This window comes from Festucalex cinctus, chromosome 8, assembly GCF_051991245.1.
Source record: "Festucalex cinctus isolate MCC-2025b chromosome 8, RoL_Fcin_1.0, whole genome shotgun sequence".
Taxonomy (NCBI): Eukaryota; Metazoa; Chordata; class Actinopteri; order Syngnathiformes; family Syngnathidae; genus Festucalex; species Festucalex cinctus.
In genome coordinates, this window is record NC_135418.1 from 23300999 (window position 1) to 23321763 (window position 20765).

General features: G+C 37.0%; 1 protein-coding gene across 1 annotated transcript; it reads right to left on the reverse strand.

Moving 5' to 3' along the window:
- Positions 1 to 1116: 1116 nt before the first annotated feature.
- LOC144024391 (protein phosphatase 1 regulatory subunit 1A-like) lies at positions 1117 to 19853 on the reverse strand. The gene is made up of 7 exons (XM_077530634.1): positions 19448 to 19853; positions 13043 to 13103; positions 7257 to 7294; positions 7114 to 7177; positions 6175 to 6357; positions 4265 to 4396; positions 1117 to 2314 (listed from the first exon to the last, which is right to left on the reverse strand). The coding sequence occupies exons 1-7, from the start codon at positions 19526 to 19528 to the stop codon at positions 2235 to 2237; spliced, it is 639 nt and encodes a 212-aa protein (XP_077386760.1). The 5' UTR covers positions 19529 to 19853; the 3' UTR covers positions 1117 to 2234.
- Between the last annotated feature and the right edge of the window lie 912 nt (positions 19854 to 20765).

Below are 20765 nucleotides of genomic sequence, written 5' to 3' on the forward strand. Positions count from 1 at the left end.
AAAAGGTGTTTATGAGATGGATTTACATTCTAAAAATAAAAATAAAAATTAAACTCGCTAAAGAAAATTGATCGTGTGGAATGTGAGCCTGGCTTCTATCTTAAATGGGAAGTACAAATGTTTACAATTGCCTAGATCCATCAAAAAGTGAAATATCATTTCAAACTCTTAAAAATAAACTGCTAACAGATGATTTACATTTAGAAACAAGTGCATCTGAAGTGCGCATGTAACTGCACATTTGGCGAAGATTCTCCTAACTTCTACTATGCTAAACAAACTAAAGCTCCTCACCAACACATAAAACTTATGGAAAGACATGAGAGCATTAAATCAGTATTGTGATACCCGGAATAAAGCACTAGAATTCCACATATTCCATACCCTTAAGATGGATATCAAGGATATTCCAGCCATTTGAAAATGTACTCATGACATGAAATATGCTCAGAAGGATTCATGGAAAGGTGTTAAGCTCACACTAGTAGGCACTAGAAGTGGCAAAAAATGTTAATAGTTAGAAACATGAGTTCTACTAGTGCACTGACTTGTTTTGCTAATGAAAGCAAACAACATGCTTGCACATGTACCCTAAGTTGGATATCGGGAAAAATGCTCAAATGGTTTTCCATAAAAGCATTCATCTTTCAGTTCAGATGTATCACCTTACTTCCTTGAGGCCAATTCCTTTTCAGACAAGGCTTTAGAGGCCATTTTGTGGCATCTAAGAGAGAAAAATAGAAAAAGTACCACTGTATCTATTAACAGAAACTCAGGTAAATGTCTATCAGGTGTCATCAAAGTGTGGATAGTTTGACCTTTTTCTGAATTTTTCTATATTTTTCTTGATACGTGTGTGCCAGTTAGGGATGTTAAAACGAAACTTGTACTATTGCTGTGTTTTATGATACGTTTCATGAGGTACAAATGCGGTGTTATTGCTTTAATGGAACAACCGCAGTTGTTATGGCACATATACGAAAGCGTATTAGGGCCACATATATATATATATATATATTTATTTATTTTTTACAGAGGGGGGTAATATTCCAGGAAAAAGATTTACGAGAAATAAACTCACACGTTTGTGACATTATAAAGTGGAGAATTTGTGGGAAAAAAAAACAAAAAAAACCTCACACATGTACAAGAAAAAAAAACTTGAATATTTGCGACATTATAAAGTGTCAAATTTATGAGGGAAAAAAAAACCTAACAAATGAACAAGAAAAAACTCGAATACTTGCGACCTTATAAAGTTGCAAATTGGCAAGAAAAATCGTACAAATTTACCAGAAAAAAATCGAATATTTGTAACATTATAAATGTGGCAAATTTGTGAGAAAAAGCTCACAAATTTATGAGAAATAAATTCACAGGTTTGTGACATTATAAAGTGGAAAATTTGCGAGGAAAATCTCACAAATTTACGAGAAGTAAACTCACAGGTTTATGACATTATAAAGTGGAAAATTTGCAAGGAAAATCTCACAAATTTACGAGAAAAAAACTTGAATATTTGTGACTATATAAAGTGGAACATTTGCAAGAAAAAAATCTCACAAATTTATTTGAGATAAACTCACGGGTTTGTGACATTACAAAGTGGAAAATTTGCAAGGAAAATCTCACAAATTTACGAGAAATAAAATTGAATATTTGCGACAATAAAAAGTGGCAAATTTACGAGAAAAATCTGACAAATTTACGAGAAATAAACTCACGGGTTTGTGACATTATAAAGTGGCAAATTTGCAAGAAAAACCTCACAAATTTACGAGGCAAAACTCAAATATTTGCAAAATTTTTTTCACAAAAAATTGTCACAAAATTTGCAAGTTTTTTTCTTGGAATATTACCCCCAAAATATATTTATATTTATGCATGGCCCTAATACGGCGGCGTACACATATGATGATATCGTGTGTGATTCAATTCAATCCTGACGTGACGGAAAACGAGTAACTTGCGAGTGCAATACTGAAATGAGCGTTTTAAAAAGGGGAACATTGAAAACGTAAGGATCCCTTTGGAAGTGGATGTCTGTGTATGAATGTTGTTTTGTGGCTGGTCACTGAGAGCCCTAAAGGACTGTCCTGATGTGGTTAGAAAGGGAGTGTGCACACACACAATCGTCTGTCATTGTGTGGCGCTGGCTGAGTAGAAGGAGCAGCATTTGGGATGTACACACGAGCGCTTTAATTCACTCTTTTCATCCTTTTCTTTTTCAACATTTATTTTTCTGTCCCTGGGCTGAGCTTCTTTGTCTTCTCGTCAGCTGGCTGACTGGCGCCGCACGTCGCCGCTTTTGTGTCTGCAAAATACAGACAGGCATGACTGTCACTCACACAGGAACTCGTCTGTCTTGTTTAAGCTACAAGACAGTTAAGTTGTTCACTGTATATAATTGTTTTTGGCTTGATCCCTGCTAATCGTTAAAATTATTGGTGGGAATTACAAAGTTACTAACATTGTGGTATTATCGCTATATGTTGCCAACAATCAAATATGTCACGATACAAGAAGTCAGAATATGATGTCACATTATTTTCCCCCAAAGTACAAACTGTATGGCTGTATCGATACAATTGATTAGGGATGTTCGATACCACTTTTTTTCAGACCGATACCGGTACTCAGACCCTCAGTACTCACCGATGCCGATACCAGTAGTACATTTTGACGAATTAAAAAAAAATCACGAAAAGATATTTTTAAACAAATATATTTCCTTTAATTTTGACAAAAAAAAAAAAAAAAAAAAAAAACAGCACAGTCACTCTTCAATAGTCTTAACGCTCAAAATAAAACACAAAAATACTCTTTTAGTTTAAGATTCACAATTTTGAAGTATTTCCAAACCGGTGAAGTTTTGGTGAAAAACTGCTGCGAGTACTTGAAAAAAGGCTGGTATCGGTACTCGCCCATCCCTACAATTGATACAATCAAAAGTGGTAATATCATGATACAGTGCTCACAATATGATATTACAATATTTTGCCAAAATGTATATTGAGACAGTATGGATAATAAAGCAATGTTTTTTCTGATAGACAGTATCATGCTATGGTACTCACAAATTGATATCACAATATCTTGCCAACAAAAGAGACAGTATCACGATACAGGATTTACATTAATCTGATTTTATTGCAATATTTTGAGTCTTGGTGACAATTGATCACGGTTTTCAGATATTTTTTTTTCCCCCCATGTCCCCCTTTTTGGTATTTTCAAATATTGTGTTACATTTGAACAAATGCTGTTATAATTCTAGAAAAGAAAATGTCGCTACTCTCGATCAGAGTTGACAAACAAGTTAGCGATTAGCTCTGTACAAAAAGTTAAACGCTCACAAGTTGGCAATGCCCAAATGACCACACAGTCATGTATTGAGAGTACCTTTTGCATTCAGAGTACATTTTCCCACCATGACGACAAGGGGCCAATGTATGTGTGACAGTGAATGTTAATCAAGTTTCCATTGGTATTGTTGCCATGGTGATGTCATGCACTTTAAAACCTATGCTACAAAACTTTCAAAGAGGTTTGTCTACAGAGAACAGGATTGACAAGTGTAATGTTGTACTGTAGGTCAGGAAACAAATAGTTTAGTGGATGGAATTTTTGTTTGTTAATTTTGTTTATTCTTTATTTAGCCTTGAATTGGCTTTCAGTAATTCCAGAGTAAGACATACTTTATTGTGTGAAATATGGAGGAACTAGACCCTTTTTTCCTCGTCTGCAATATACTTTTTTTTTTAAATAAGGAAAATTGTATTAAATCTCAGACTTTGTAAGTGTGTAGTCATCGGTGTCCAAACAATGGCCTGAGGGCCATTTGTGGCTCATCATCATTTTTTTTAAGCGGCCCACGGCATATAATAAAACTGAAATATGCTACTAATTAACAATTTGTTGTACTGCTTTTCTAAATATACAAATGAACAGTAATTGCTTTAATTAAATTGATGCACATCAATGGAAAATGTGCGACTGACAGCTAAAGTGCAGCGTGAGTGAAGTTTCCAAACTACCTCACGTTACACCAAACCAGTCTTGAATGATATTTGTAGTAAAGAAAAAAAGAAAAACATAAAGAAGAAAGGCCTACTGTACTTATTCCTGTGGGCATTGGAGCCACAGCCGAGCTTTGAAAATAATTCACGCTAAACCCACTTTCCATATTGATGCTATAAAAGAGCGCCCCCTGGGAAAATCTCCCTGACTGCGTAATATGTTGATATTTTCCCCTCTTATTTACCTGCTTGTGCGCTGTCGTCCTGCATTGAAGGATCTGACGACGCGACCCTGGGACAGTCGCCTTCTCCCTTAGAGAGCGGGCACTCCAATTCGCCGACGGCCGCCTCTGACAGACTCTCCCTGGAGAACTCGGCTGCAAACGCAAAAAATAATGGCAGTCAAGATAATTGACCGATGAGGTTGCGCTCATTAGATGCACATTATGAGCTCGATCAATGCCTCCTGACATTTACGTGTTACTGTATTTACTCATGCTGAGTCTGATTCACAAGGCCCATCTTTTTAATGAGGACACATGGCCATCTCAACATGGCATCCCAGGAATATAGTAGGTACTAACAGTGTCTTAATGTACCAATGACATTTTGATAGAGTACTCACAATATAATATTAGCACAGTATTTTGCCCATACCACATTATCACCATTCAGGGTTCATGTTACAAAACCAAACACTATATAAGTATCCAAGAATAATACAGTAGGTAGTAATAGTACCATGACACAGGGCAGTACTAAAAACAAACGCACACAGTATATATTAGCTTCAGAGAGACAGCCTTTGTGATGCATTAAGCCAGGCCAATTACTGGGTGCATGTGCGGGGTATGTGCTGCACTCTGTGACCATCTGGTGACCTGCTATTAAAGTGAATTAGTGGGCCTGAGATGGAACGCCAACGTGCGCTCTTTGTCAGGAAAGCAAGGACACACATCGCATCTGTATCGCAAGCCGGAGATACCGGCACAAAACGAGTAAAGCTCATCGTCATGCATTTGCACGGTCCATTCGGCAAAAGGAATTTGTCAAGTTGACACCGTCAGAAAATAGAAAGAAAATCATTTATTAACTGCCCCAAATAAATAAATAAACTTTTTTTTTTCTTTTTTTTTTTACATATATTTTACTTTTTTTTAATCTTAACATTATAATTCTTGAATTATATGTAGGTCTAATAGATTTTTTAATGGATTTTTTTGAATGAGTCTTATTTTTTTATTTAATTTTTTTTCATTTTTCCTATTTACTATAGGTTAATTTTTCACTGGTTGTTATACTGTAACATAACATAATGTAACGCATTATTGGCACATTTCATTATTTTCTGTGAGTACACTCCTAAGTGAAAATAAGCAAACGGGCCCAAAGTCACCATTTTCCCTCTGTGGTGTCATGTGACTCATTAATGTAAACCAGTCACAGGTGTACATGGGGAGCAGGTGTTTTATATTTGAGGTGTGTTGTCTTAAACTAGGGATACTTGACTGATTGAACCATTTTCAGCAGTGAAAAGTGAATATTTTGTCAGGAATTAATTTGATAACTTCATTATTTTTCATGTACAATTAGTACCTTTTAACTCATTCACTGCCATTGACGTAAAAAGACGTCAAATGATGCACTTTTTGCTGGGCTGGCAATGAATGTGTTAAAAAGTATTTTTTCTAGTTGCTGTCGACTGATGATGACATCACTTGTGCTGAGGAAATAGGTAACGACCAATCATGGCTCACCTGGTTTCTGGGTTTGGTCAGCAAACTGAGCCATGATTGGTCGTTACCTACTTCCTCAGCACAGGTGATGTCATCATTAGTCGACAGTAAGTAGAAAAATAACTTGGCTCAATGAGTCAAGTATCCCTTTAAAGGTATTTTTGCCTACACCCCCCCGTTTAGTCATTTGTTTGTGATTTATTTTCATTGTTTTTCACATTACATTTTAAGTTGTGAATCATTTCAGATTACTGTTACAATTTGTCATAATTTATGCACACCTTTGTTCTTTCATTGCTATGCCATGTGTCACTGTAACATTACACTTTGATGCCATTTTATTCCTACGCGGCTTTCTGCGCTTTGACCAATTTTTGAATAAACACCTAAATGTATATCTCAACTGACTGTGGACGCACCCTCCATTTGACAGCGCAGCTTCTCAAAAGCCTCGGCGGTGGTCTCGTCGTCCCGCGGGAGCTCGTCCCCCGGGGCCACCGAGTCGGGGCTGGGCCGGTCCGACAGGCAACTCTCGGAGGAGCACTCGTCGCCGCCTCCTTGCTGCTGCCTGTATAGGTGATGCTCCACCAGAAACTGCAGCTCTGGGATCAGGCAAAGGATAAGGATCAAGGAGAACACAGCGGGGAAAAGGATGCTGAGTGAATGTTCGCAGAATGTTAAAAGGGGCGGTGGCGAGATGAAGGCAACCAGTGAGGAAGAGGAGAGGATTAACACGGGTAGTGGGAGACGGAGAGGGGATGAGTCATCCGACACGTCAAAAAAAATAATATTATAAGCTATTTAAATGAGTTTTTAAAAACATTAACAGCCAGTCATGATTATGATGCTTGAAACTTGATACTATTCCTCTTAATCACATGGAAGTGGGAACTAAAGCAGGCTGACTCATTCCGCTAAAGGCTGCCTAGCGAGGAAGCTAAAGAAAGAAAAACATCCCACCATCGTTAATTTTCTACTTAATTAGACTCTGTGTAATAAGGTTATTACAGAAATCCTCAAGTTAACTCTAATACCTTTGAATATCTTTTTAATACCGTCTCAGTATTTGCCCAAAGCAACGCAACCGCCTGCTATTTTGATAGTTATAAAACTACCCACTAATGACTAATATGAACAACTGCAAAAACTTTCATGATCACGTTGACCCGAACGTCTAAATAAACGCACGAAGCGGCCCATTCCTGTAATATTCCATTTAATATCTTTTTAATTGCTCAGCGGAGATTCCTGTCAATAATTCTCACCTGCGGAGGAACTGTGCGGAAAGCGAGTGAGATGTATCACCATGGATACCGCACGCACGCAAGCGCACAATAAACTTCACTGAAATCACTCACCTTTCATCGTAGGCGTTCCTTTTTGTCCTTTTCGCCGTTGTCGAGGGGAGTTCAGCAAGGCAGCCTTGAAAATTAAAAATATATTTTTTTTTTTAAAATCAATAAAAATGATGTGATGGATAGCATGATGGAAAGTACAGCACCTTGTACAGCTGGTTGGGTAGACGGTCTTCATCTATTTCTATGAGAGGGAACCAAACATAATCAATTAGGAAACAGGAGGCATTCAAACATGTTTATGGGCATAAAAAGTCTACACACCCCTGTTCAAATGTCAGGTTTTTGCACTATGAAACAGGCCAGACCATGATAGAAGATCTTAGAAATTTTTGCACCATTAATACAACCTCAATCCTTTTTGAGAGGGGAAGTAAAAATAAACAACGGAAATAATGTGGTTGCAGAAGTGTACACACCCACGCACACACACAACTGGGAATAATTGGGAACGAACCAATCAAATTCAAATGTGTTCAATACATGTTAACATCCGCCACCATTTAAAGCAGTGGGAGGGAACCCTGGTTCTCGAGAACCACTGCCCTGCCTGTTTTCCACGTCTCCCTCCACCAACACACCTGATTCACAAACAATATAGCCATCGGGCTTAGACTTTGCCGATTAGCTGATCATTTGAGTCAGCTGTGTTGGAGGAGGGAGACATGGAAAACAGACAGGGCAGTGTCTCTCGAGGACCAGGGTTCCTCATCTCTGATTTAAAGTGTCTTTAATCAACCCCAAGTAAAGTTCAGCTTTTATGAGCTTTCCTGACGTTTTGCTTTGCTTTGAGACTGTTTCTAATTCCTTCCACCTTGACTGAGGCCTAGAGTAGAGGGTGACATTTCCCATCCTGTCCCAGTCCCAGACCATAGTGGGGAAGAAAAAAAAACAAATCCTGTCCCTTCTTGCTCCGGTTACAAATGACTCCCACTCCCATACCAATTCCATTTTAGAGGTCAGTATATAAAAAAAAATAAAAAGTCAATTTTTTTCCCCCTCTGATCAAGTCAGAAAACCGGCAGCATGACAGGAGGGAAAAAAACAACAATGAATCGACACAGACAGAGGGGAGTCAAGAGACTAAATACACACACACTAATTGACACAACGAGACACAGCTGGGCAAGGCACAAGTGGTGCTGATTGGTTGACACATTAGGAAGGGCAGGCCAAAACACAGGTGGACATAATGCTTGACAAGACTAGGGAGGCACACAAGACCAACAAAACAAAATACAGATCATGGATGAAACTTAAAGAAAGATGAGGATAAAGACAAAACCCAAACTAAACCTAAAGCATGACAAAAGTAAAACAAAAAAACTAACCAAAACCCAAACCAAATCATGACCATGTGAAGCAAGTGGAGAACCATAAGAGGGAAAAAGGAGCGTCAGTTATATGTGTCGGTCACATGACTGTAACAAATGGAAGAAGAAGTATCTGTTGACTGTGAGCAGTTAAACGCACTCATGATGGAACTTTTTCTAGGACACCACCCTGTTGCTCGGCAACCTATACATCCCGGAGGCAGCGCGCCAGTGCGCATATATTGCTCCGACTTAAAAGCGTGCGCTGGTGGGTTTCTTAATTCGTCACTTGTTTGATGCGGCGAACGTACGCTCGGATCGTCACGGATGAAAGCGTTACTTTACGACTCACAATTTCAGTTTGAATTTATTTTGAGCGCATCCGGCGACTTTGGGAAGCTTTATAGTGCAATTATAGATATAGTGACAAATCAATGGCGGTAAATGGAATGGTCATTAAGTCAAATAAAGATTTATGTTACAAAGAGGTTTGGGGATCTTATCACTCGAATGGTTTCAAATTCAATTCATCTGTTTCCATCAGTTAGTGAGTTTTAAAATTATAACAAGAGATGAATTGAATGGTCTTTAGGCAGCACTTGAAACTGCATCTACCTCATTCCTCAAATGCATGTTTGAAAAAATCCAATTTAAGATTCAAATTTACCAAGATATTATTTTTAAGTGGGAAAAAAAAGTCATCACAGAGAGAAAAATGAGACGATGTTCACCATGATTGTTCGTAATCTGAGCCCTCAAAGCATCGCGTGTCATCTCCGGGAAGAGTGAGCAGTAATAAGAGATGTGCAAATTACTACGGCAGTTGGGTTAAGAAACATGAAATATGGCTTTGGTGTTGATTCTTAATTGCCTTCTCCATCTGCGCCCCCAAGAAGTGGAGATAACGCCAGTAATGAAAGCCTTTACGAGCTGACTGGAGACTCCCAGCAGACTTGGCTGGTGGACACAAAGCCAGATGAGAGCACACACAAGCTTGGGTTGTCCTCTTTATTCAACATGGATGCTCTACTTAGCAGCCGAGTGGTGCTCCAGCTCAAGTTACTTTTTCTTTCCTGAGTTGGATAAGCAAAGGCAATGGCTAATCAGAGCACAAATGGAGAAGTGCTTCATTTTCTACTATTCGTTCTAGTAGTCATTTTTCCAGTACTATTTTTCACTAGTTGTTGAAATACAGGATCTCACAAAAACATTTTTTTGTAAATATTTTATTATATCGCTCAATGGGACTACACTGTAGAAGTTACACTTTGCCACAATGTAAAATAGTCAGTGCACACTCCAAAAATATCCATCCATCCATCCATTTTCTGAACCGCGGGGGGTGCTGGAGCCTATCCCAGCTGGCTTCGGGCAATAGACGGGGCACACCCTGAACTGGTTGCCAGCCAATCGCAGCACTCCAAAAACAGTTAGGTCAAAAATAACCCAACTTTGAGTCAAGAAGTGGATCGTTTTGTACAAAACAACCCAAAAAGTTCGGTCAAATTGATCCATAAATTGGATCGGTACATTTTTTATCCATAATTGTAGAACATGGGTAACAGTATACATTTATTGTGCCCTCAAAATAAATCAATGCACAGCCATTAAAAGGAAAGTCAACCTTAAACATTTCTTGACAATAATATGTTATGTGTGACCTCAATAGTCGAACCATGACATTCTGATTAATATTACATTTGTGGAATATGAGTTACGCTGCAAATTCTAGCCATTTTTATCCTTCTCAGGGTGCGGCCATATTGCCACATGCTGTCGACTGAAGATGACGTCACAGTTGCTCAGGTCTCAGGCAATGACCAATCACAGCTCACCTGTCTTCTGAAGCTGAGCTGTGATTGGTTGTTGCCTGAGACCTGAGTAACTGTGATGTCATTTTCACTCGACAGCAAGTGGCAAAATGGCCGCCTTCTGATGTTGATAATAAGGGGTTAACTCATATTCCACTAACGCAAAATTAACCAGAATACTGTATTTAGACTAGTGGGACTGTTTTGTTTTTTTGTTTTTGTTTTGTTTTTTACTTCCCCTTTAATGTCTTAACATTATTATCTAAACACCGAACAAAAGTGAGTAGACCCGCATGAGAAATCACCCAAACTGTGCCCCATTTTGTATTTAGCATTTTGTGACCCACCATTATTTTTCAGCACTGCCTAAACTGCAAAACCAAAAAACTATGTCAAATTAATTCTTTAAAAAAGTGTGATATATCATCACATACTGTATACGTCCTAAGGGGCATTTATGCCATGAGGTGCCATATTGAACGTCCACTAATATGTTTGATTTGATTTGATTTGATTTATTTGTTCATTTTTCCTTTCGGACAGCATTGTGACAAACAAACATTTCAACATACAATTGGATGTTGGATGTAATGTAAGATTTTTTACAGTTAAGAAAACTACTTCTGTCCCTCATGTGGGGTCAGTTTTGAAAATCAATTTGAAACATTGAACACGAGTAAGAGAAGAAAGCATTTCAGCAGGATTTTTTTTTTCTTTCAAGCCTCAGGTTTTATGTTGCATCATTTATCACACCAATGTGTCATTGCCATGGGGATAAAAATCGAGTGCCATCCTGACACATGTTCAGCATTCTCGTTGGGTTAAATGCCACTTGTGTGTACATCTACAGCCTCTGATGGGTGTTTTTGGGGGGCGAGCCGGGGGAGGGGGGGTTTCATGGGGCGTGCACGAGGCAGCAGGCCTAATAAATAATGCAGGGTTTCTGTGTGATTTGGGGCACGCCAGAACAGCTCGTCTCCCCCTCATCGTGGTATCAGTTCCTCCCCCATCTCCCCCATGAGCATCCTCTGCCAGCCCCAGTCTGGATCAATGCATCTGTTCCAGCCTGTGACCAATGTTTCACGTATTTCAATCTGCTGTCTGGGGCTGCTAGTTTCATTTGGAGAAGGTTACTAAAAAAAAAAGAACAAGTTGTGCAGTGATTTGTTTTTTTGTTTTTATGCCAAATAACACAATATTATGCGTATAAGCTGTTCAGGTTTGTACATTTACATGTATTGGGGAGATTAGCGAAGTGGGGCTTTGTTCAAAACTTGTTAACAGTTTAACACAAAAAAATCCCACTTAAATGACAACTAAGCGATTTAAAGAATGCACAATAACAATAAAATTCTTGTACATATACCAGTATGTAACTTAAAGACAGATCTAATATCATCACAGAGTGATTTGATATTCTTCTGTGTTTGTCATTTCACATTTCACCTCAAGTGAAATAAGGACGGAGTGATATTGTCTTCAAATAAAAATTTCCACAAAATTAATAGAAATATTTTTCTTTACATATAATGTGAAAAAAGTAATTGATTTTTTACCTGATTATAAATTAATAAATAATAGTAATAATAATAATAATAATAATAATAATAATAATAATGAGTAAATAAATAAATAAATAAATAAATAAAAAAGTACCCGTAAAAAAAAAAAAAAAAAAAAAAAAAAAAGTACCCGTATTTTTTTTAATGTTAATTAACAGAAATATTTTTCTTTACATATAATGTGAAAAAGTTTTTATGTGATTATAAATTAATAAATATAAATATAATAATAATAATAATAATAATAATAATAATAAAAAATAAAAAGTACCCATAGTTTTTTTTTTTATGTAATTGTAAATTTACATTTTAAACGTTCATGTAGAGTTGTACAGGTGAGGTAAAATATTTGCAATTTGGAAGCTGATACCACTCATGTTGTTTGTTTGTTTGTTTGTTTGTTTGTTTGTTTTAAGCAGGAATTAAAGTTGCCTTTTTTTTAAAATAGTTGCAACGGTTCCTGGAAAAGTCGTTAAATGTAGTCACTAAGTTGCTAACATTAACTCTGTGTTCGTAGCCATGTTGTAAGTGTAAGTCGTGCATGTAAACGGAGATGCGCTTTAAACTACGACACCTGCAAATGAAAGCCTAGGCTATTATTTCTGAAGAAGACATCCTTTGATCTGATCTTTTTACTGAGGTTAAATTTTGCATTTAGCCATTTGAGAAAAACAAATAGACCATAAGGTTGTTCTCACAAGAATTTAGAACAGTATTGCACTGTTGTTAGTGGAAAACAGCATTTTTATTAGCTGAGAAGTCAATGAAAGTTAGTGTAATATGGCCTAATCTTGTTCCACCCTCAATTCCATTTATATTCATTCATTCAAAACGTCTATTTTCACCAAAACGAACATCCCCGCCTCACTCTACCACTTGTTTTGATTACAGGGCCATGTTACAAATACACACACAGGGTGGTACAACTACAGAAGCAGCAACGAGCAGGTCAGGGCTGACTCGTGTACGACGAGGGAACTCTCCAGAGGAGCGCTGTTGTGTTTGATGTGCGTATTCCCACGAGAGAACGCCAGGATGATTTTTGTTGCTCTGAAGCGGCGGCAAAGAGATCCGAGACAAAATAAGATGTTGAATTGTGTGTGTGAAGTTGAACAAAACGTGCACCCGGACTGACTTTATTATCATCGCAAGATTCACATTTATAGTACCGGCACTGTATTTCAAAATATCTATTGGTGCATAATTAGTTTGAGAAATCGAGTGTAGTGTTGTGTAGTTTTATTACCTGGTGATGATTGGTCGCTGGATGCCACTAAGGTTGCAGGTGTTGGTCGACGTCTCCTGATCTGAAAGAGAAGAAGTGCGTCAGATGTGCAGTTAATGAGCGTGGGTATCACCAATAGCGCAAAAGAAAAGTGAGTAATTGAATAATATTGGGGCACTTCAATCGCATCGTACAATATTAACCTAATATTAAATGGATTACAGATTACTTTGCAAAGTTTACCGCATCTCTAAAGTGTGTTTAAAGATCTTTAACTCATTTGCTCCCAATAACGTGTAAATACGTTTTTTTGTAATGTCCTAAAGATGTATTTATACGTTTTTTTGTTTTTGTTTTTTATGCTAGAGCATACAGAAGGCTTTGATGCAGCCTCTCAACTGCAAAGAACGGTTGCAGAAATGGTAGTTATTACATAAACGGCCAGCAGGTGGCAGCAGAGCAAAGGAGATCAACCAGGGCCATGTAGAAAAAAAGCTCAATTACTTACAATTTTAAAAAGATTTGTGAAAACTAATGAAACTTAGCTCTCTTCTAATGCTAATTTCTGCAAAACGGAAACAGATAGAAACATCTTTTTTTTTTTTCCTGATGAAAGAAGAGACTTTAATCTTTCTTTTGATAGATTCCATGTTTTTATAGCAATGGAACACAATATTCTGTAGGCCTTGCAAAATCAGTCAAAATCCAGTAAAACAGCCGGGAGTGAACGGGATTGTTTCTGTGAAAATGGCTAGGAGTGAATGAGCTAAAATGTAATTACCATAAATGCTTTTTTTTTTTTAATGCCCAGAGTGTATTTCATACGGGTATTTCTATCTTGTGTGGTGTGGGACGTGATGGATGGAGGATTACTGTAGTTAAAAACTATTCTTCCTAGCTCTTGCATCATCTCGGAGCCACCACGGACCATGTGACCCACTTTGAAGATGCCTGAGTCGCACCGTCAAATCAGCCGTGACATCAGTCGAGCTTCCACCATCGTGCTTCCAGAAAACCTTCACATTTAATTCCAAGTTGTTAACTGGCTGACACGATGGCATTTACATACTTAATGATTGCTCCCAAAAGCCATAAATGGGAACCCTAAATTAGCATGCTTCACATATGGCATCGGCGTGGAGCATAATGTGCATAAATGCAGCGAAAAGTGTACCACGACGGTGGCACGGTGCAAATGGGAGCTGAAGAGGCTTCATTAGCATTGGAGCCGTATCAGTGCAGTACAGGAAGGTCGCGTGAATACGAGTGTGTGCTCTGTGCCTCTTCTGTATTCAGAGATGCGGCTGCTCCTGCTGCCAACCTCACATCCTGATTGCATATTGACCCATTCAGCTCTTTGCTCTCACAAGGTTCTATTTTTATTCATGAAGACCAAAAAAAACAAAACCCTCACATTAACAGGAGTTGTTTTTGCAGGAAAGCAAAAAAAAAATATATAAAAAAATCCTCCCGTAGCCTAAAAGCTGCCTTTTAAATAAAACTTTCTTTAAGGTTGAGGCCAGTGTTTCTTGAACTTTTTAAATCAAGTACTACCAACAAAATACTTAGCTCACCTAGTACTACCGTAATGACCGACTAAAGCAGTGTAGTCTAAAAAGGCCCCAAAAAAAAAAAGAGAGACACAGGTGTATATACTCAAAAGTATATTTGAAATAGGGAATTTTGAATTTAATGGCCACCTAGGGGCAGTATAAGACAGACAGCATGTGTAGCTCAGGCAAAATGAGAAGCCTATGTAAACATTTTTGAAATGCCAAAAACAAAATGAGGCCCCAAGAATCTTGTCATGGTTACAAACAAAGTGTGGTGGATACTACAAACAACTACCTATTATTCTTGCACAATTTAAAACAGATCACAGAAGTGATTGAATGATTCAAGCTTGCTGGTTGTTGCGGTAAATTATAGCTCAGGGTGGACATGTCAAAGACTTATTATGTGCTCAGTCGAAGGTTTAGTGCCATCATAAAACAGCAGAAATGGCACACATCATTTTGCTGACAGGCGAAGTCACTATTAGTGGCTCAAAGTGAGCCTGACATTCAGTGGGGAAAATACTGCACCCTTCGGCATCTAGTGTGATTTCAATTTCACTGATGGACAGCTCAAACTGAAGGGGCTGCTTCCTGCCTGCGGAGCTTTCCATTGTTTGACAGAGGGACGTTTTTGGCCTGGAGCACACGATTGTGTCTTCTCTTTAAAGTAGTCCAAGCCTATCTATGATTAGATGGAAATTGTCATTTTGGTTTTATAAAATTTGGCTGCTGGTTTGACAATTGGCACACATTTTATAGTTCAAGTACGACAGAAAGAGCACATAAAAAGATAAAATACGTAGATACATAAGATAGATGGATTTAATAAAGTAGCTAGCTAGATTTATATACATTTTAATCGCTAGCTAGCTATATAGAGAGATTTGATAGCTAGCTCGATAGCTAGCAAGCTTTTTTTTTTTTAATGATAGCCAACTTTTTTTTTTAGATAGTTATCAAGCTTGCTAGCTAGCTCGATAGCTAGCAGGCTTGCTAGCTAACTCGATAGCTATCAAGCTTGCTAGCTAGCTCGATAGCTAGCAAGCTTGCTAGCTAGCGAGTTCGACAAGATGGATGGATGGATGGATGGATGGATGGATGGATGGATAGATAGATAGATAGATAGATAGATAGATAGATAGATAGATAGATAGATAGATAGATAGATAGATAGATAGATAGATAGATAGATAGATTTTTTTTTTACACTGGTTTGCTGACTAATAGTATACATTAGATTTTTTATTATTATTTTTTTTTAAATGAAATTGACTAAATGTGGCCATTGGAGGTTTCTGCCCGTAGTCACGATATGCATTGCATAAACCGTGACCTTGCATTAAACACTGCAGCCCACACAGTGAGTGACTGACTCATCCACATGCACAGGTAATACAGGAAATAGCCCACAAAGCAGCAGGAATGGACTCACATAAGCAAAAAAGGAAATGGATGAATAGAGTCACAAGAGCAGTCATTTCATGTATTCAAATGTTCTTGGAAAATACGCTTCCTTGAGGGAATATATCTGCATTATATTATTCCGCTCAAGGACAAAGATGATAGAATGTGAAATGGGAGAGGGGGGAGCACACTCTCTATCTTGGGAGGTCTGTAATAAAATAACACATGGAAACATGCCATTTCCGTCTGTGCTGGCTTTGCTAATTAAGTGTCCCTCATCTAAATGATAATGAGCTTACAGATGTGATGAAGCTATATCAATTGGGACTGTAAACAAGTCCAACAAGACTTCTAAACTGTAACGTACAGTAGGCTATTGCTTTATTTAGTGTGTGTGTGTGTGTGTATATATATATATATATATATATATATATATATATATATATATATATATATATGTGTGTGTGTATATATGGTGTACTTCAATTGCATTGATAGGAGGAAAAATCAAAAAGAAAAGCAAGATTCTGAACTACAGAAAATGAATCCCACAAGTGATTCCGATTTTCCATTTCACATATTTCATTTGCATATTCGTTCCATAACTTGTCCAAATCATTAAAGGTGTTATCCAGGCCTCAAACGTAAGGTTGTGATAAATGCGGAATACTGTGTGTGTGTTTGTGTGCGTATAATCAGGATGGTGTTGTTATGGCGAGTGTCGCACACCTCAGGGAGGCTGCTTTCATTGACATGCGCCTCTCCACATAAGCTGATTCACCAGCTGCGAGGTGTCAGCTTGCAGCAGGGCAGTGAACCGTGGAACGCACACACACAATCACACACACACCCTTTTATTGTGTCTGTATGAATTCATCTCTCCATCTAACACACACAGCAGCATATGGTGCAATGCAATCTGATGGCCGCACTCTACAGCTGCAATGCTTAAAAGCATAAAAATTAAAGCATAAAAATTCAAAAAATGTGTGCATCATGATTTTATGGGTCATTCCGTATGGGTGTCGTTCTCCTACTTGTGTGTGGCCACTTGGGGTCAGTATTATACAGATGTGCATAAAACATAAAGAAGAGTTTCCCAACCTAATATGACTATGAATATGACTACAATGTCCAATTTGACTCTTGCTCAAAATAATGAAAATATATTCTGGTAAGAATAGGACTTTTTAATAGAAAATATACAACATTTGTTCACAAAAATGCAAAATTTTCCTTGAAAAAAAAATAAAAAATTCTTAAAACAATACGACTTTACACTAGTCCAAAAATAAAACTAAAACTCTTTTACTTGTAAACTTTGTTTTTCTCAAAATACAATTTTTCAAAGAAAATATTTTCTAAACAATATTAATAATCTTACATTATAATAATAATAATAATAATAATAATAATAATAATAATGTAATACATTGTCCAATTTATCTTAAAATATCTGATTTTATTTTAAATAAAAAATATATATATTCTTGAAAACTACCTAGCATTATTCACTTAAATAAGATTTTTTTCGTTTTCTCCAAAACATTACTTTATTGTTGAAATTATTAATAAACTCTTTTTCAGGGAATACATTTCATATTTCCTCAATTTTATACCACATTCATCCCATAAAATTTCAACTTTTTTTTTCTTTTTTTTATTAAATAAGATTAACTTTTTCCATTAATAACAGTATGACTTCTCATAGTATTTTTTTTTCCTTTGCAGTGTGGCCTTCATACTCCTTTCCCGCTAATGTGTAAACCCTTAAAATGTCTCCCATAATGTATTGTATTTGTGAGAAACTGAGTCATAGGGAAAAGAGCGGATGCACGTCAGAAGCAGCGAATGAGAGACACACGGTGATAAATCTCTGCTATTTATACACAAGGTTCATTCAATATAAATGGTCCGTCTTGTTCATGGAAGATTCATCAAATGAGGAGACGGGACTGTGCTCACGAGCGGCTCTTAACATGCACCCATTGTGAGCCGTCCTTTACTTGCATAGTAACTACGTCTTGAAATACTGCACATTATGCACAAGCAACTTTCGGACATTCCTGGATGCTGAGGTGTCTCATTATAGGCCTGCATGTGCGTGTGCGTGTAGGTGGAAGACACTTCATTCTGCTCACACTGATGGTGGATGTGGAGACAGTTAATTGGCTGCACCGGGGTCGTAAAAAAGCAGCATTGTGTGTTTTTTTTTTTTTGGCTCACATTGGGCACTGGAATATATAAAAATAATATAGAAGTATGTGTCAGGGGGAAAAAAAAGTGAGCTTAACCACCTTGTTTGTTTTCCTGGTATGCCAAAAGTTTCATTCATGGCTCATGTGAATGTTACGAGTATTCTGCAACCCCATTTTTGTTCGACTTTTCTGTTCAAAATACAACACTTTCTCCTTATAAGATTTCTAAAAAATAAGTAACATTTTTAAGAAAGCTTTTTTTTCCAAAAAATCTACAATTTGATTCTCAAGACATTATTTTATTTATTTTTTGGCAGAAAATGACTTTTTTTTTTCCCATCAAAAATTTATGCCTTTATCTAGAAACTAATACACATTTTTTGATAATTTTTTTAGCTTTTTTTTTTTTTTTTTTTTGTCGAGAATATATAAATGAGACTTTTATCCTTGAAAATATACAACTTTTTTGTTGGGGTGGGGTAAAGCAAGATTATTTAAAAAAAAAAAAAAAAAAACGTTTCTAAAATATGAATTTTCTGCAAAAATATTCAACTTCTTATTAGATGATATAGAATTGTTATTGTCAAAACTATACAATACCTTCCCAACCCTCAGGAAACATATTTAAAAAACATGACATTTTCAAGAAAATATGTGACCTTCTAAAGAGAATATACTTTTCACAGAAGATATCCTACTTTTTTTCCTAAAATATATTTATATACACTACTGTTCTATACAAAACAAAACTTTTTTTCTGGAAATTACGCATTTTTTTTTAATTATTATTAAAATACAAACTAAATTTTTCTAGAAAATTACATTTACACCTCATAACATGTTTTATGCTTTTATGTTATATGATTTAGTCTTTTTTTCTTTAAAGGTATATTAGACAATTTTGACAATGTTTTTGAAGATGATATTCAACTTTTTTAAGAAAGTATAAAACTTATTTTCTCTAAACTATATATGGGTTTTTTTCCAAGAAGAAATATATTTTTAAAAAATCTCTCAAAACAAAACTTATTTTTGATATTTTTTTCAAGAAATTATGGAACTTTTACAGAAAAATGTTCTTTTTTGAGAGGGTAAAAACTTTTTCTAAAAACTATACAAAAAATACAAAACATTTTTTCTCACAACTATTTGAATGTATTTTTATCTATTTATCCTTTTGTTTTCTTCATTTTTAGAAAGTATACATTTTCCTTTTCCAAGTTTTCCCTTGAAAACATACAGAACCACTTTCATCGCTGTGGTGTTACCTGTTCAGCTGCCTCCGGGTCCAGGTGAGTGTCCAGTAGCGGAACGGTGAACTGTATCTTCCTGGGGCTGCCGGTTTCCATGGCGCCTGTGCTGGAGTTAGATGCGTGTGTGCGTGAGTGTCAGCAGTCCTTGAAGAGCGCAAGGGGGGGAAGAAGAAGGACGTCCACTGAGTGAGGATGCTGACAAACAAAGTGAAGAGAGAGAAGAAAAAAAATGGAGGAAAAAAATAGAAAACCCCAATACTGGCGTGACGGTTTCTTGACGTATCCGCTAAAAGTGCACTTTTACGTCATTCACTCGCTTGCCGGAATCCTTTTGAATATTCCCAACGTGACCTACTTGGAAGCACCTGCCCGTCCTGCCTTGCCTCCTCCCTGGGTCCCAATGCTGAGACGACAAGGGCACTCCGGGCTGCAAGTGCCTCTCCTTCGCTCGCATTGGCTGAGCTGGCGGGAAGGCCCGCCCTTTTTCTACACCTCCCACCATGTGTATTGGCGCGCTCGGAGCTCTGCGGCAGGGAGAGCGAGCATGACAAAAAAAAGATTCGCTCTCTCTTGAATGTGTAGGAGAGAGGCATCGTCCTCATCATCCCACCCTGACTAGCTAAGTACAGTAAATGCACCTCTAATACATACAAACTGCATAAAAGAATGTTGTGGTAACGTTTAATTGTACAACAGAAGAACAGAAAAAAAAAGGGTTTTTTTTGCAGCCAATCACATTGCAGCAAGGCGTGTCCAGCTTATCCATATGATCATACATCTCAACTCCTCTCTTAGCTCATCAGTACGGCCATAATAATAGTTTTTCTACGCAGAGGATAAAGAATTTATCATATTGTTGGATTATCTGTCTACATGTTGTTGCTGAATGGTTTGGGTTCAATCTGTTACGTAAAATTGGTTAAAGCACTGCAACGCTGGTGCTATTTAGCGTTTTGGCTGTTTTAAATACACAAGGTGTCTTCTTTTTATATTTACTGTGACCGTAAACTTCAACTAGGAACGGCATTAAACTGATGTTTTAAAGAAGGGTGGGTGTACATTATTGAGAAAAGACACCATCCATTGTCCGAATTGCTCATCTTCAAAAACCAAAGTCAGACATTTTTTTGGGGGGGTTGTTAAAAAAATGTTGTTTTTTCTTTTCAGACATAAAAAAGAATAAGTTTAGATATAATTTTAGGGGAGAATCACATTTACAACAACAACAACTACAACAACAAAAAAGTTGTAAAAAATATATATTGTAAAGAGGGCAATTATATTTTTGAGAAAAACAAAGTATACTGTATTGTGAAAAACTTGATATACTGCA

What these genes read in the sequence shown, in the direction of transcription:
- LOC144024391 (XM_077530634.1), bottom strand. Translation starts at nt 19,528, where the DNA reads ATGGAAACCGGCAGCCCCAGGAAGATACAGTTCACCGTTCCGCTACTG. An exon ending in TACCCAACCAGCTGTACAAG is followed by an intron (nt 7,178 to 7,256) that starts GTGCTGTACTTT and finishes TTAATTTTCAAG; the next exon opens with GCTGCCTTGCTGAACTCCCC. An exon ending in GCTGCGCTGTCAAATGGAGG is followed by an intron (nt 4,397 to 6,174) that starts GTGCGTCCACAG and finishes TTGCGTTTGCAG; the next exon opens with CCGAGTTCTCCAGGGAGAGT.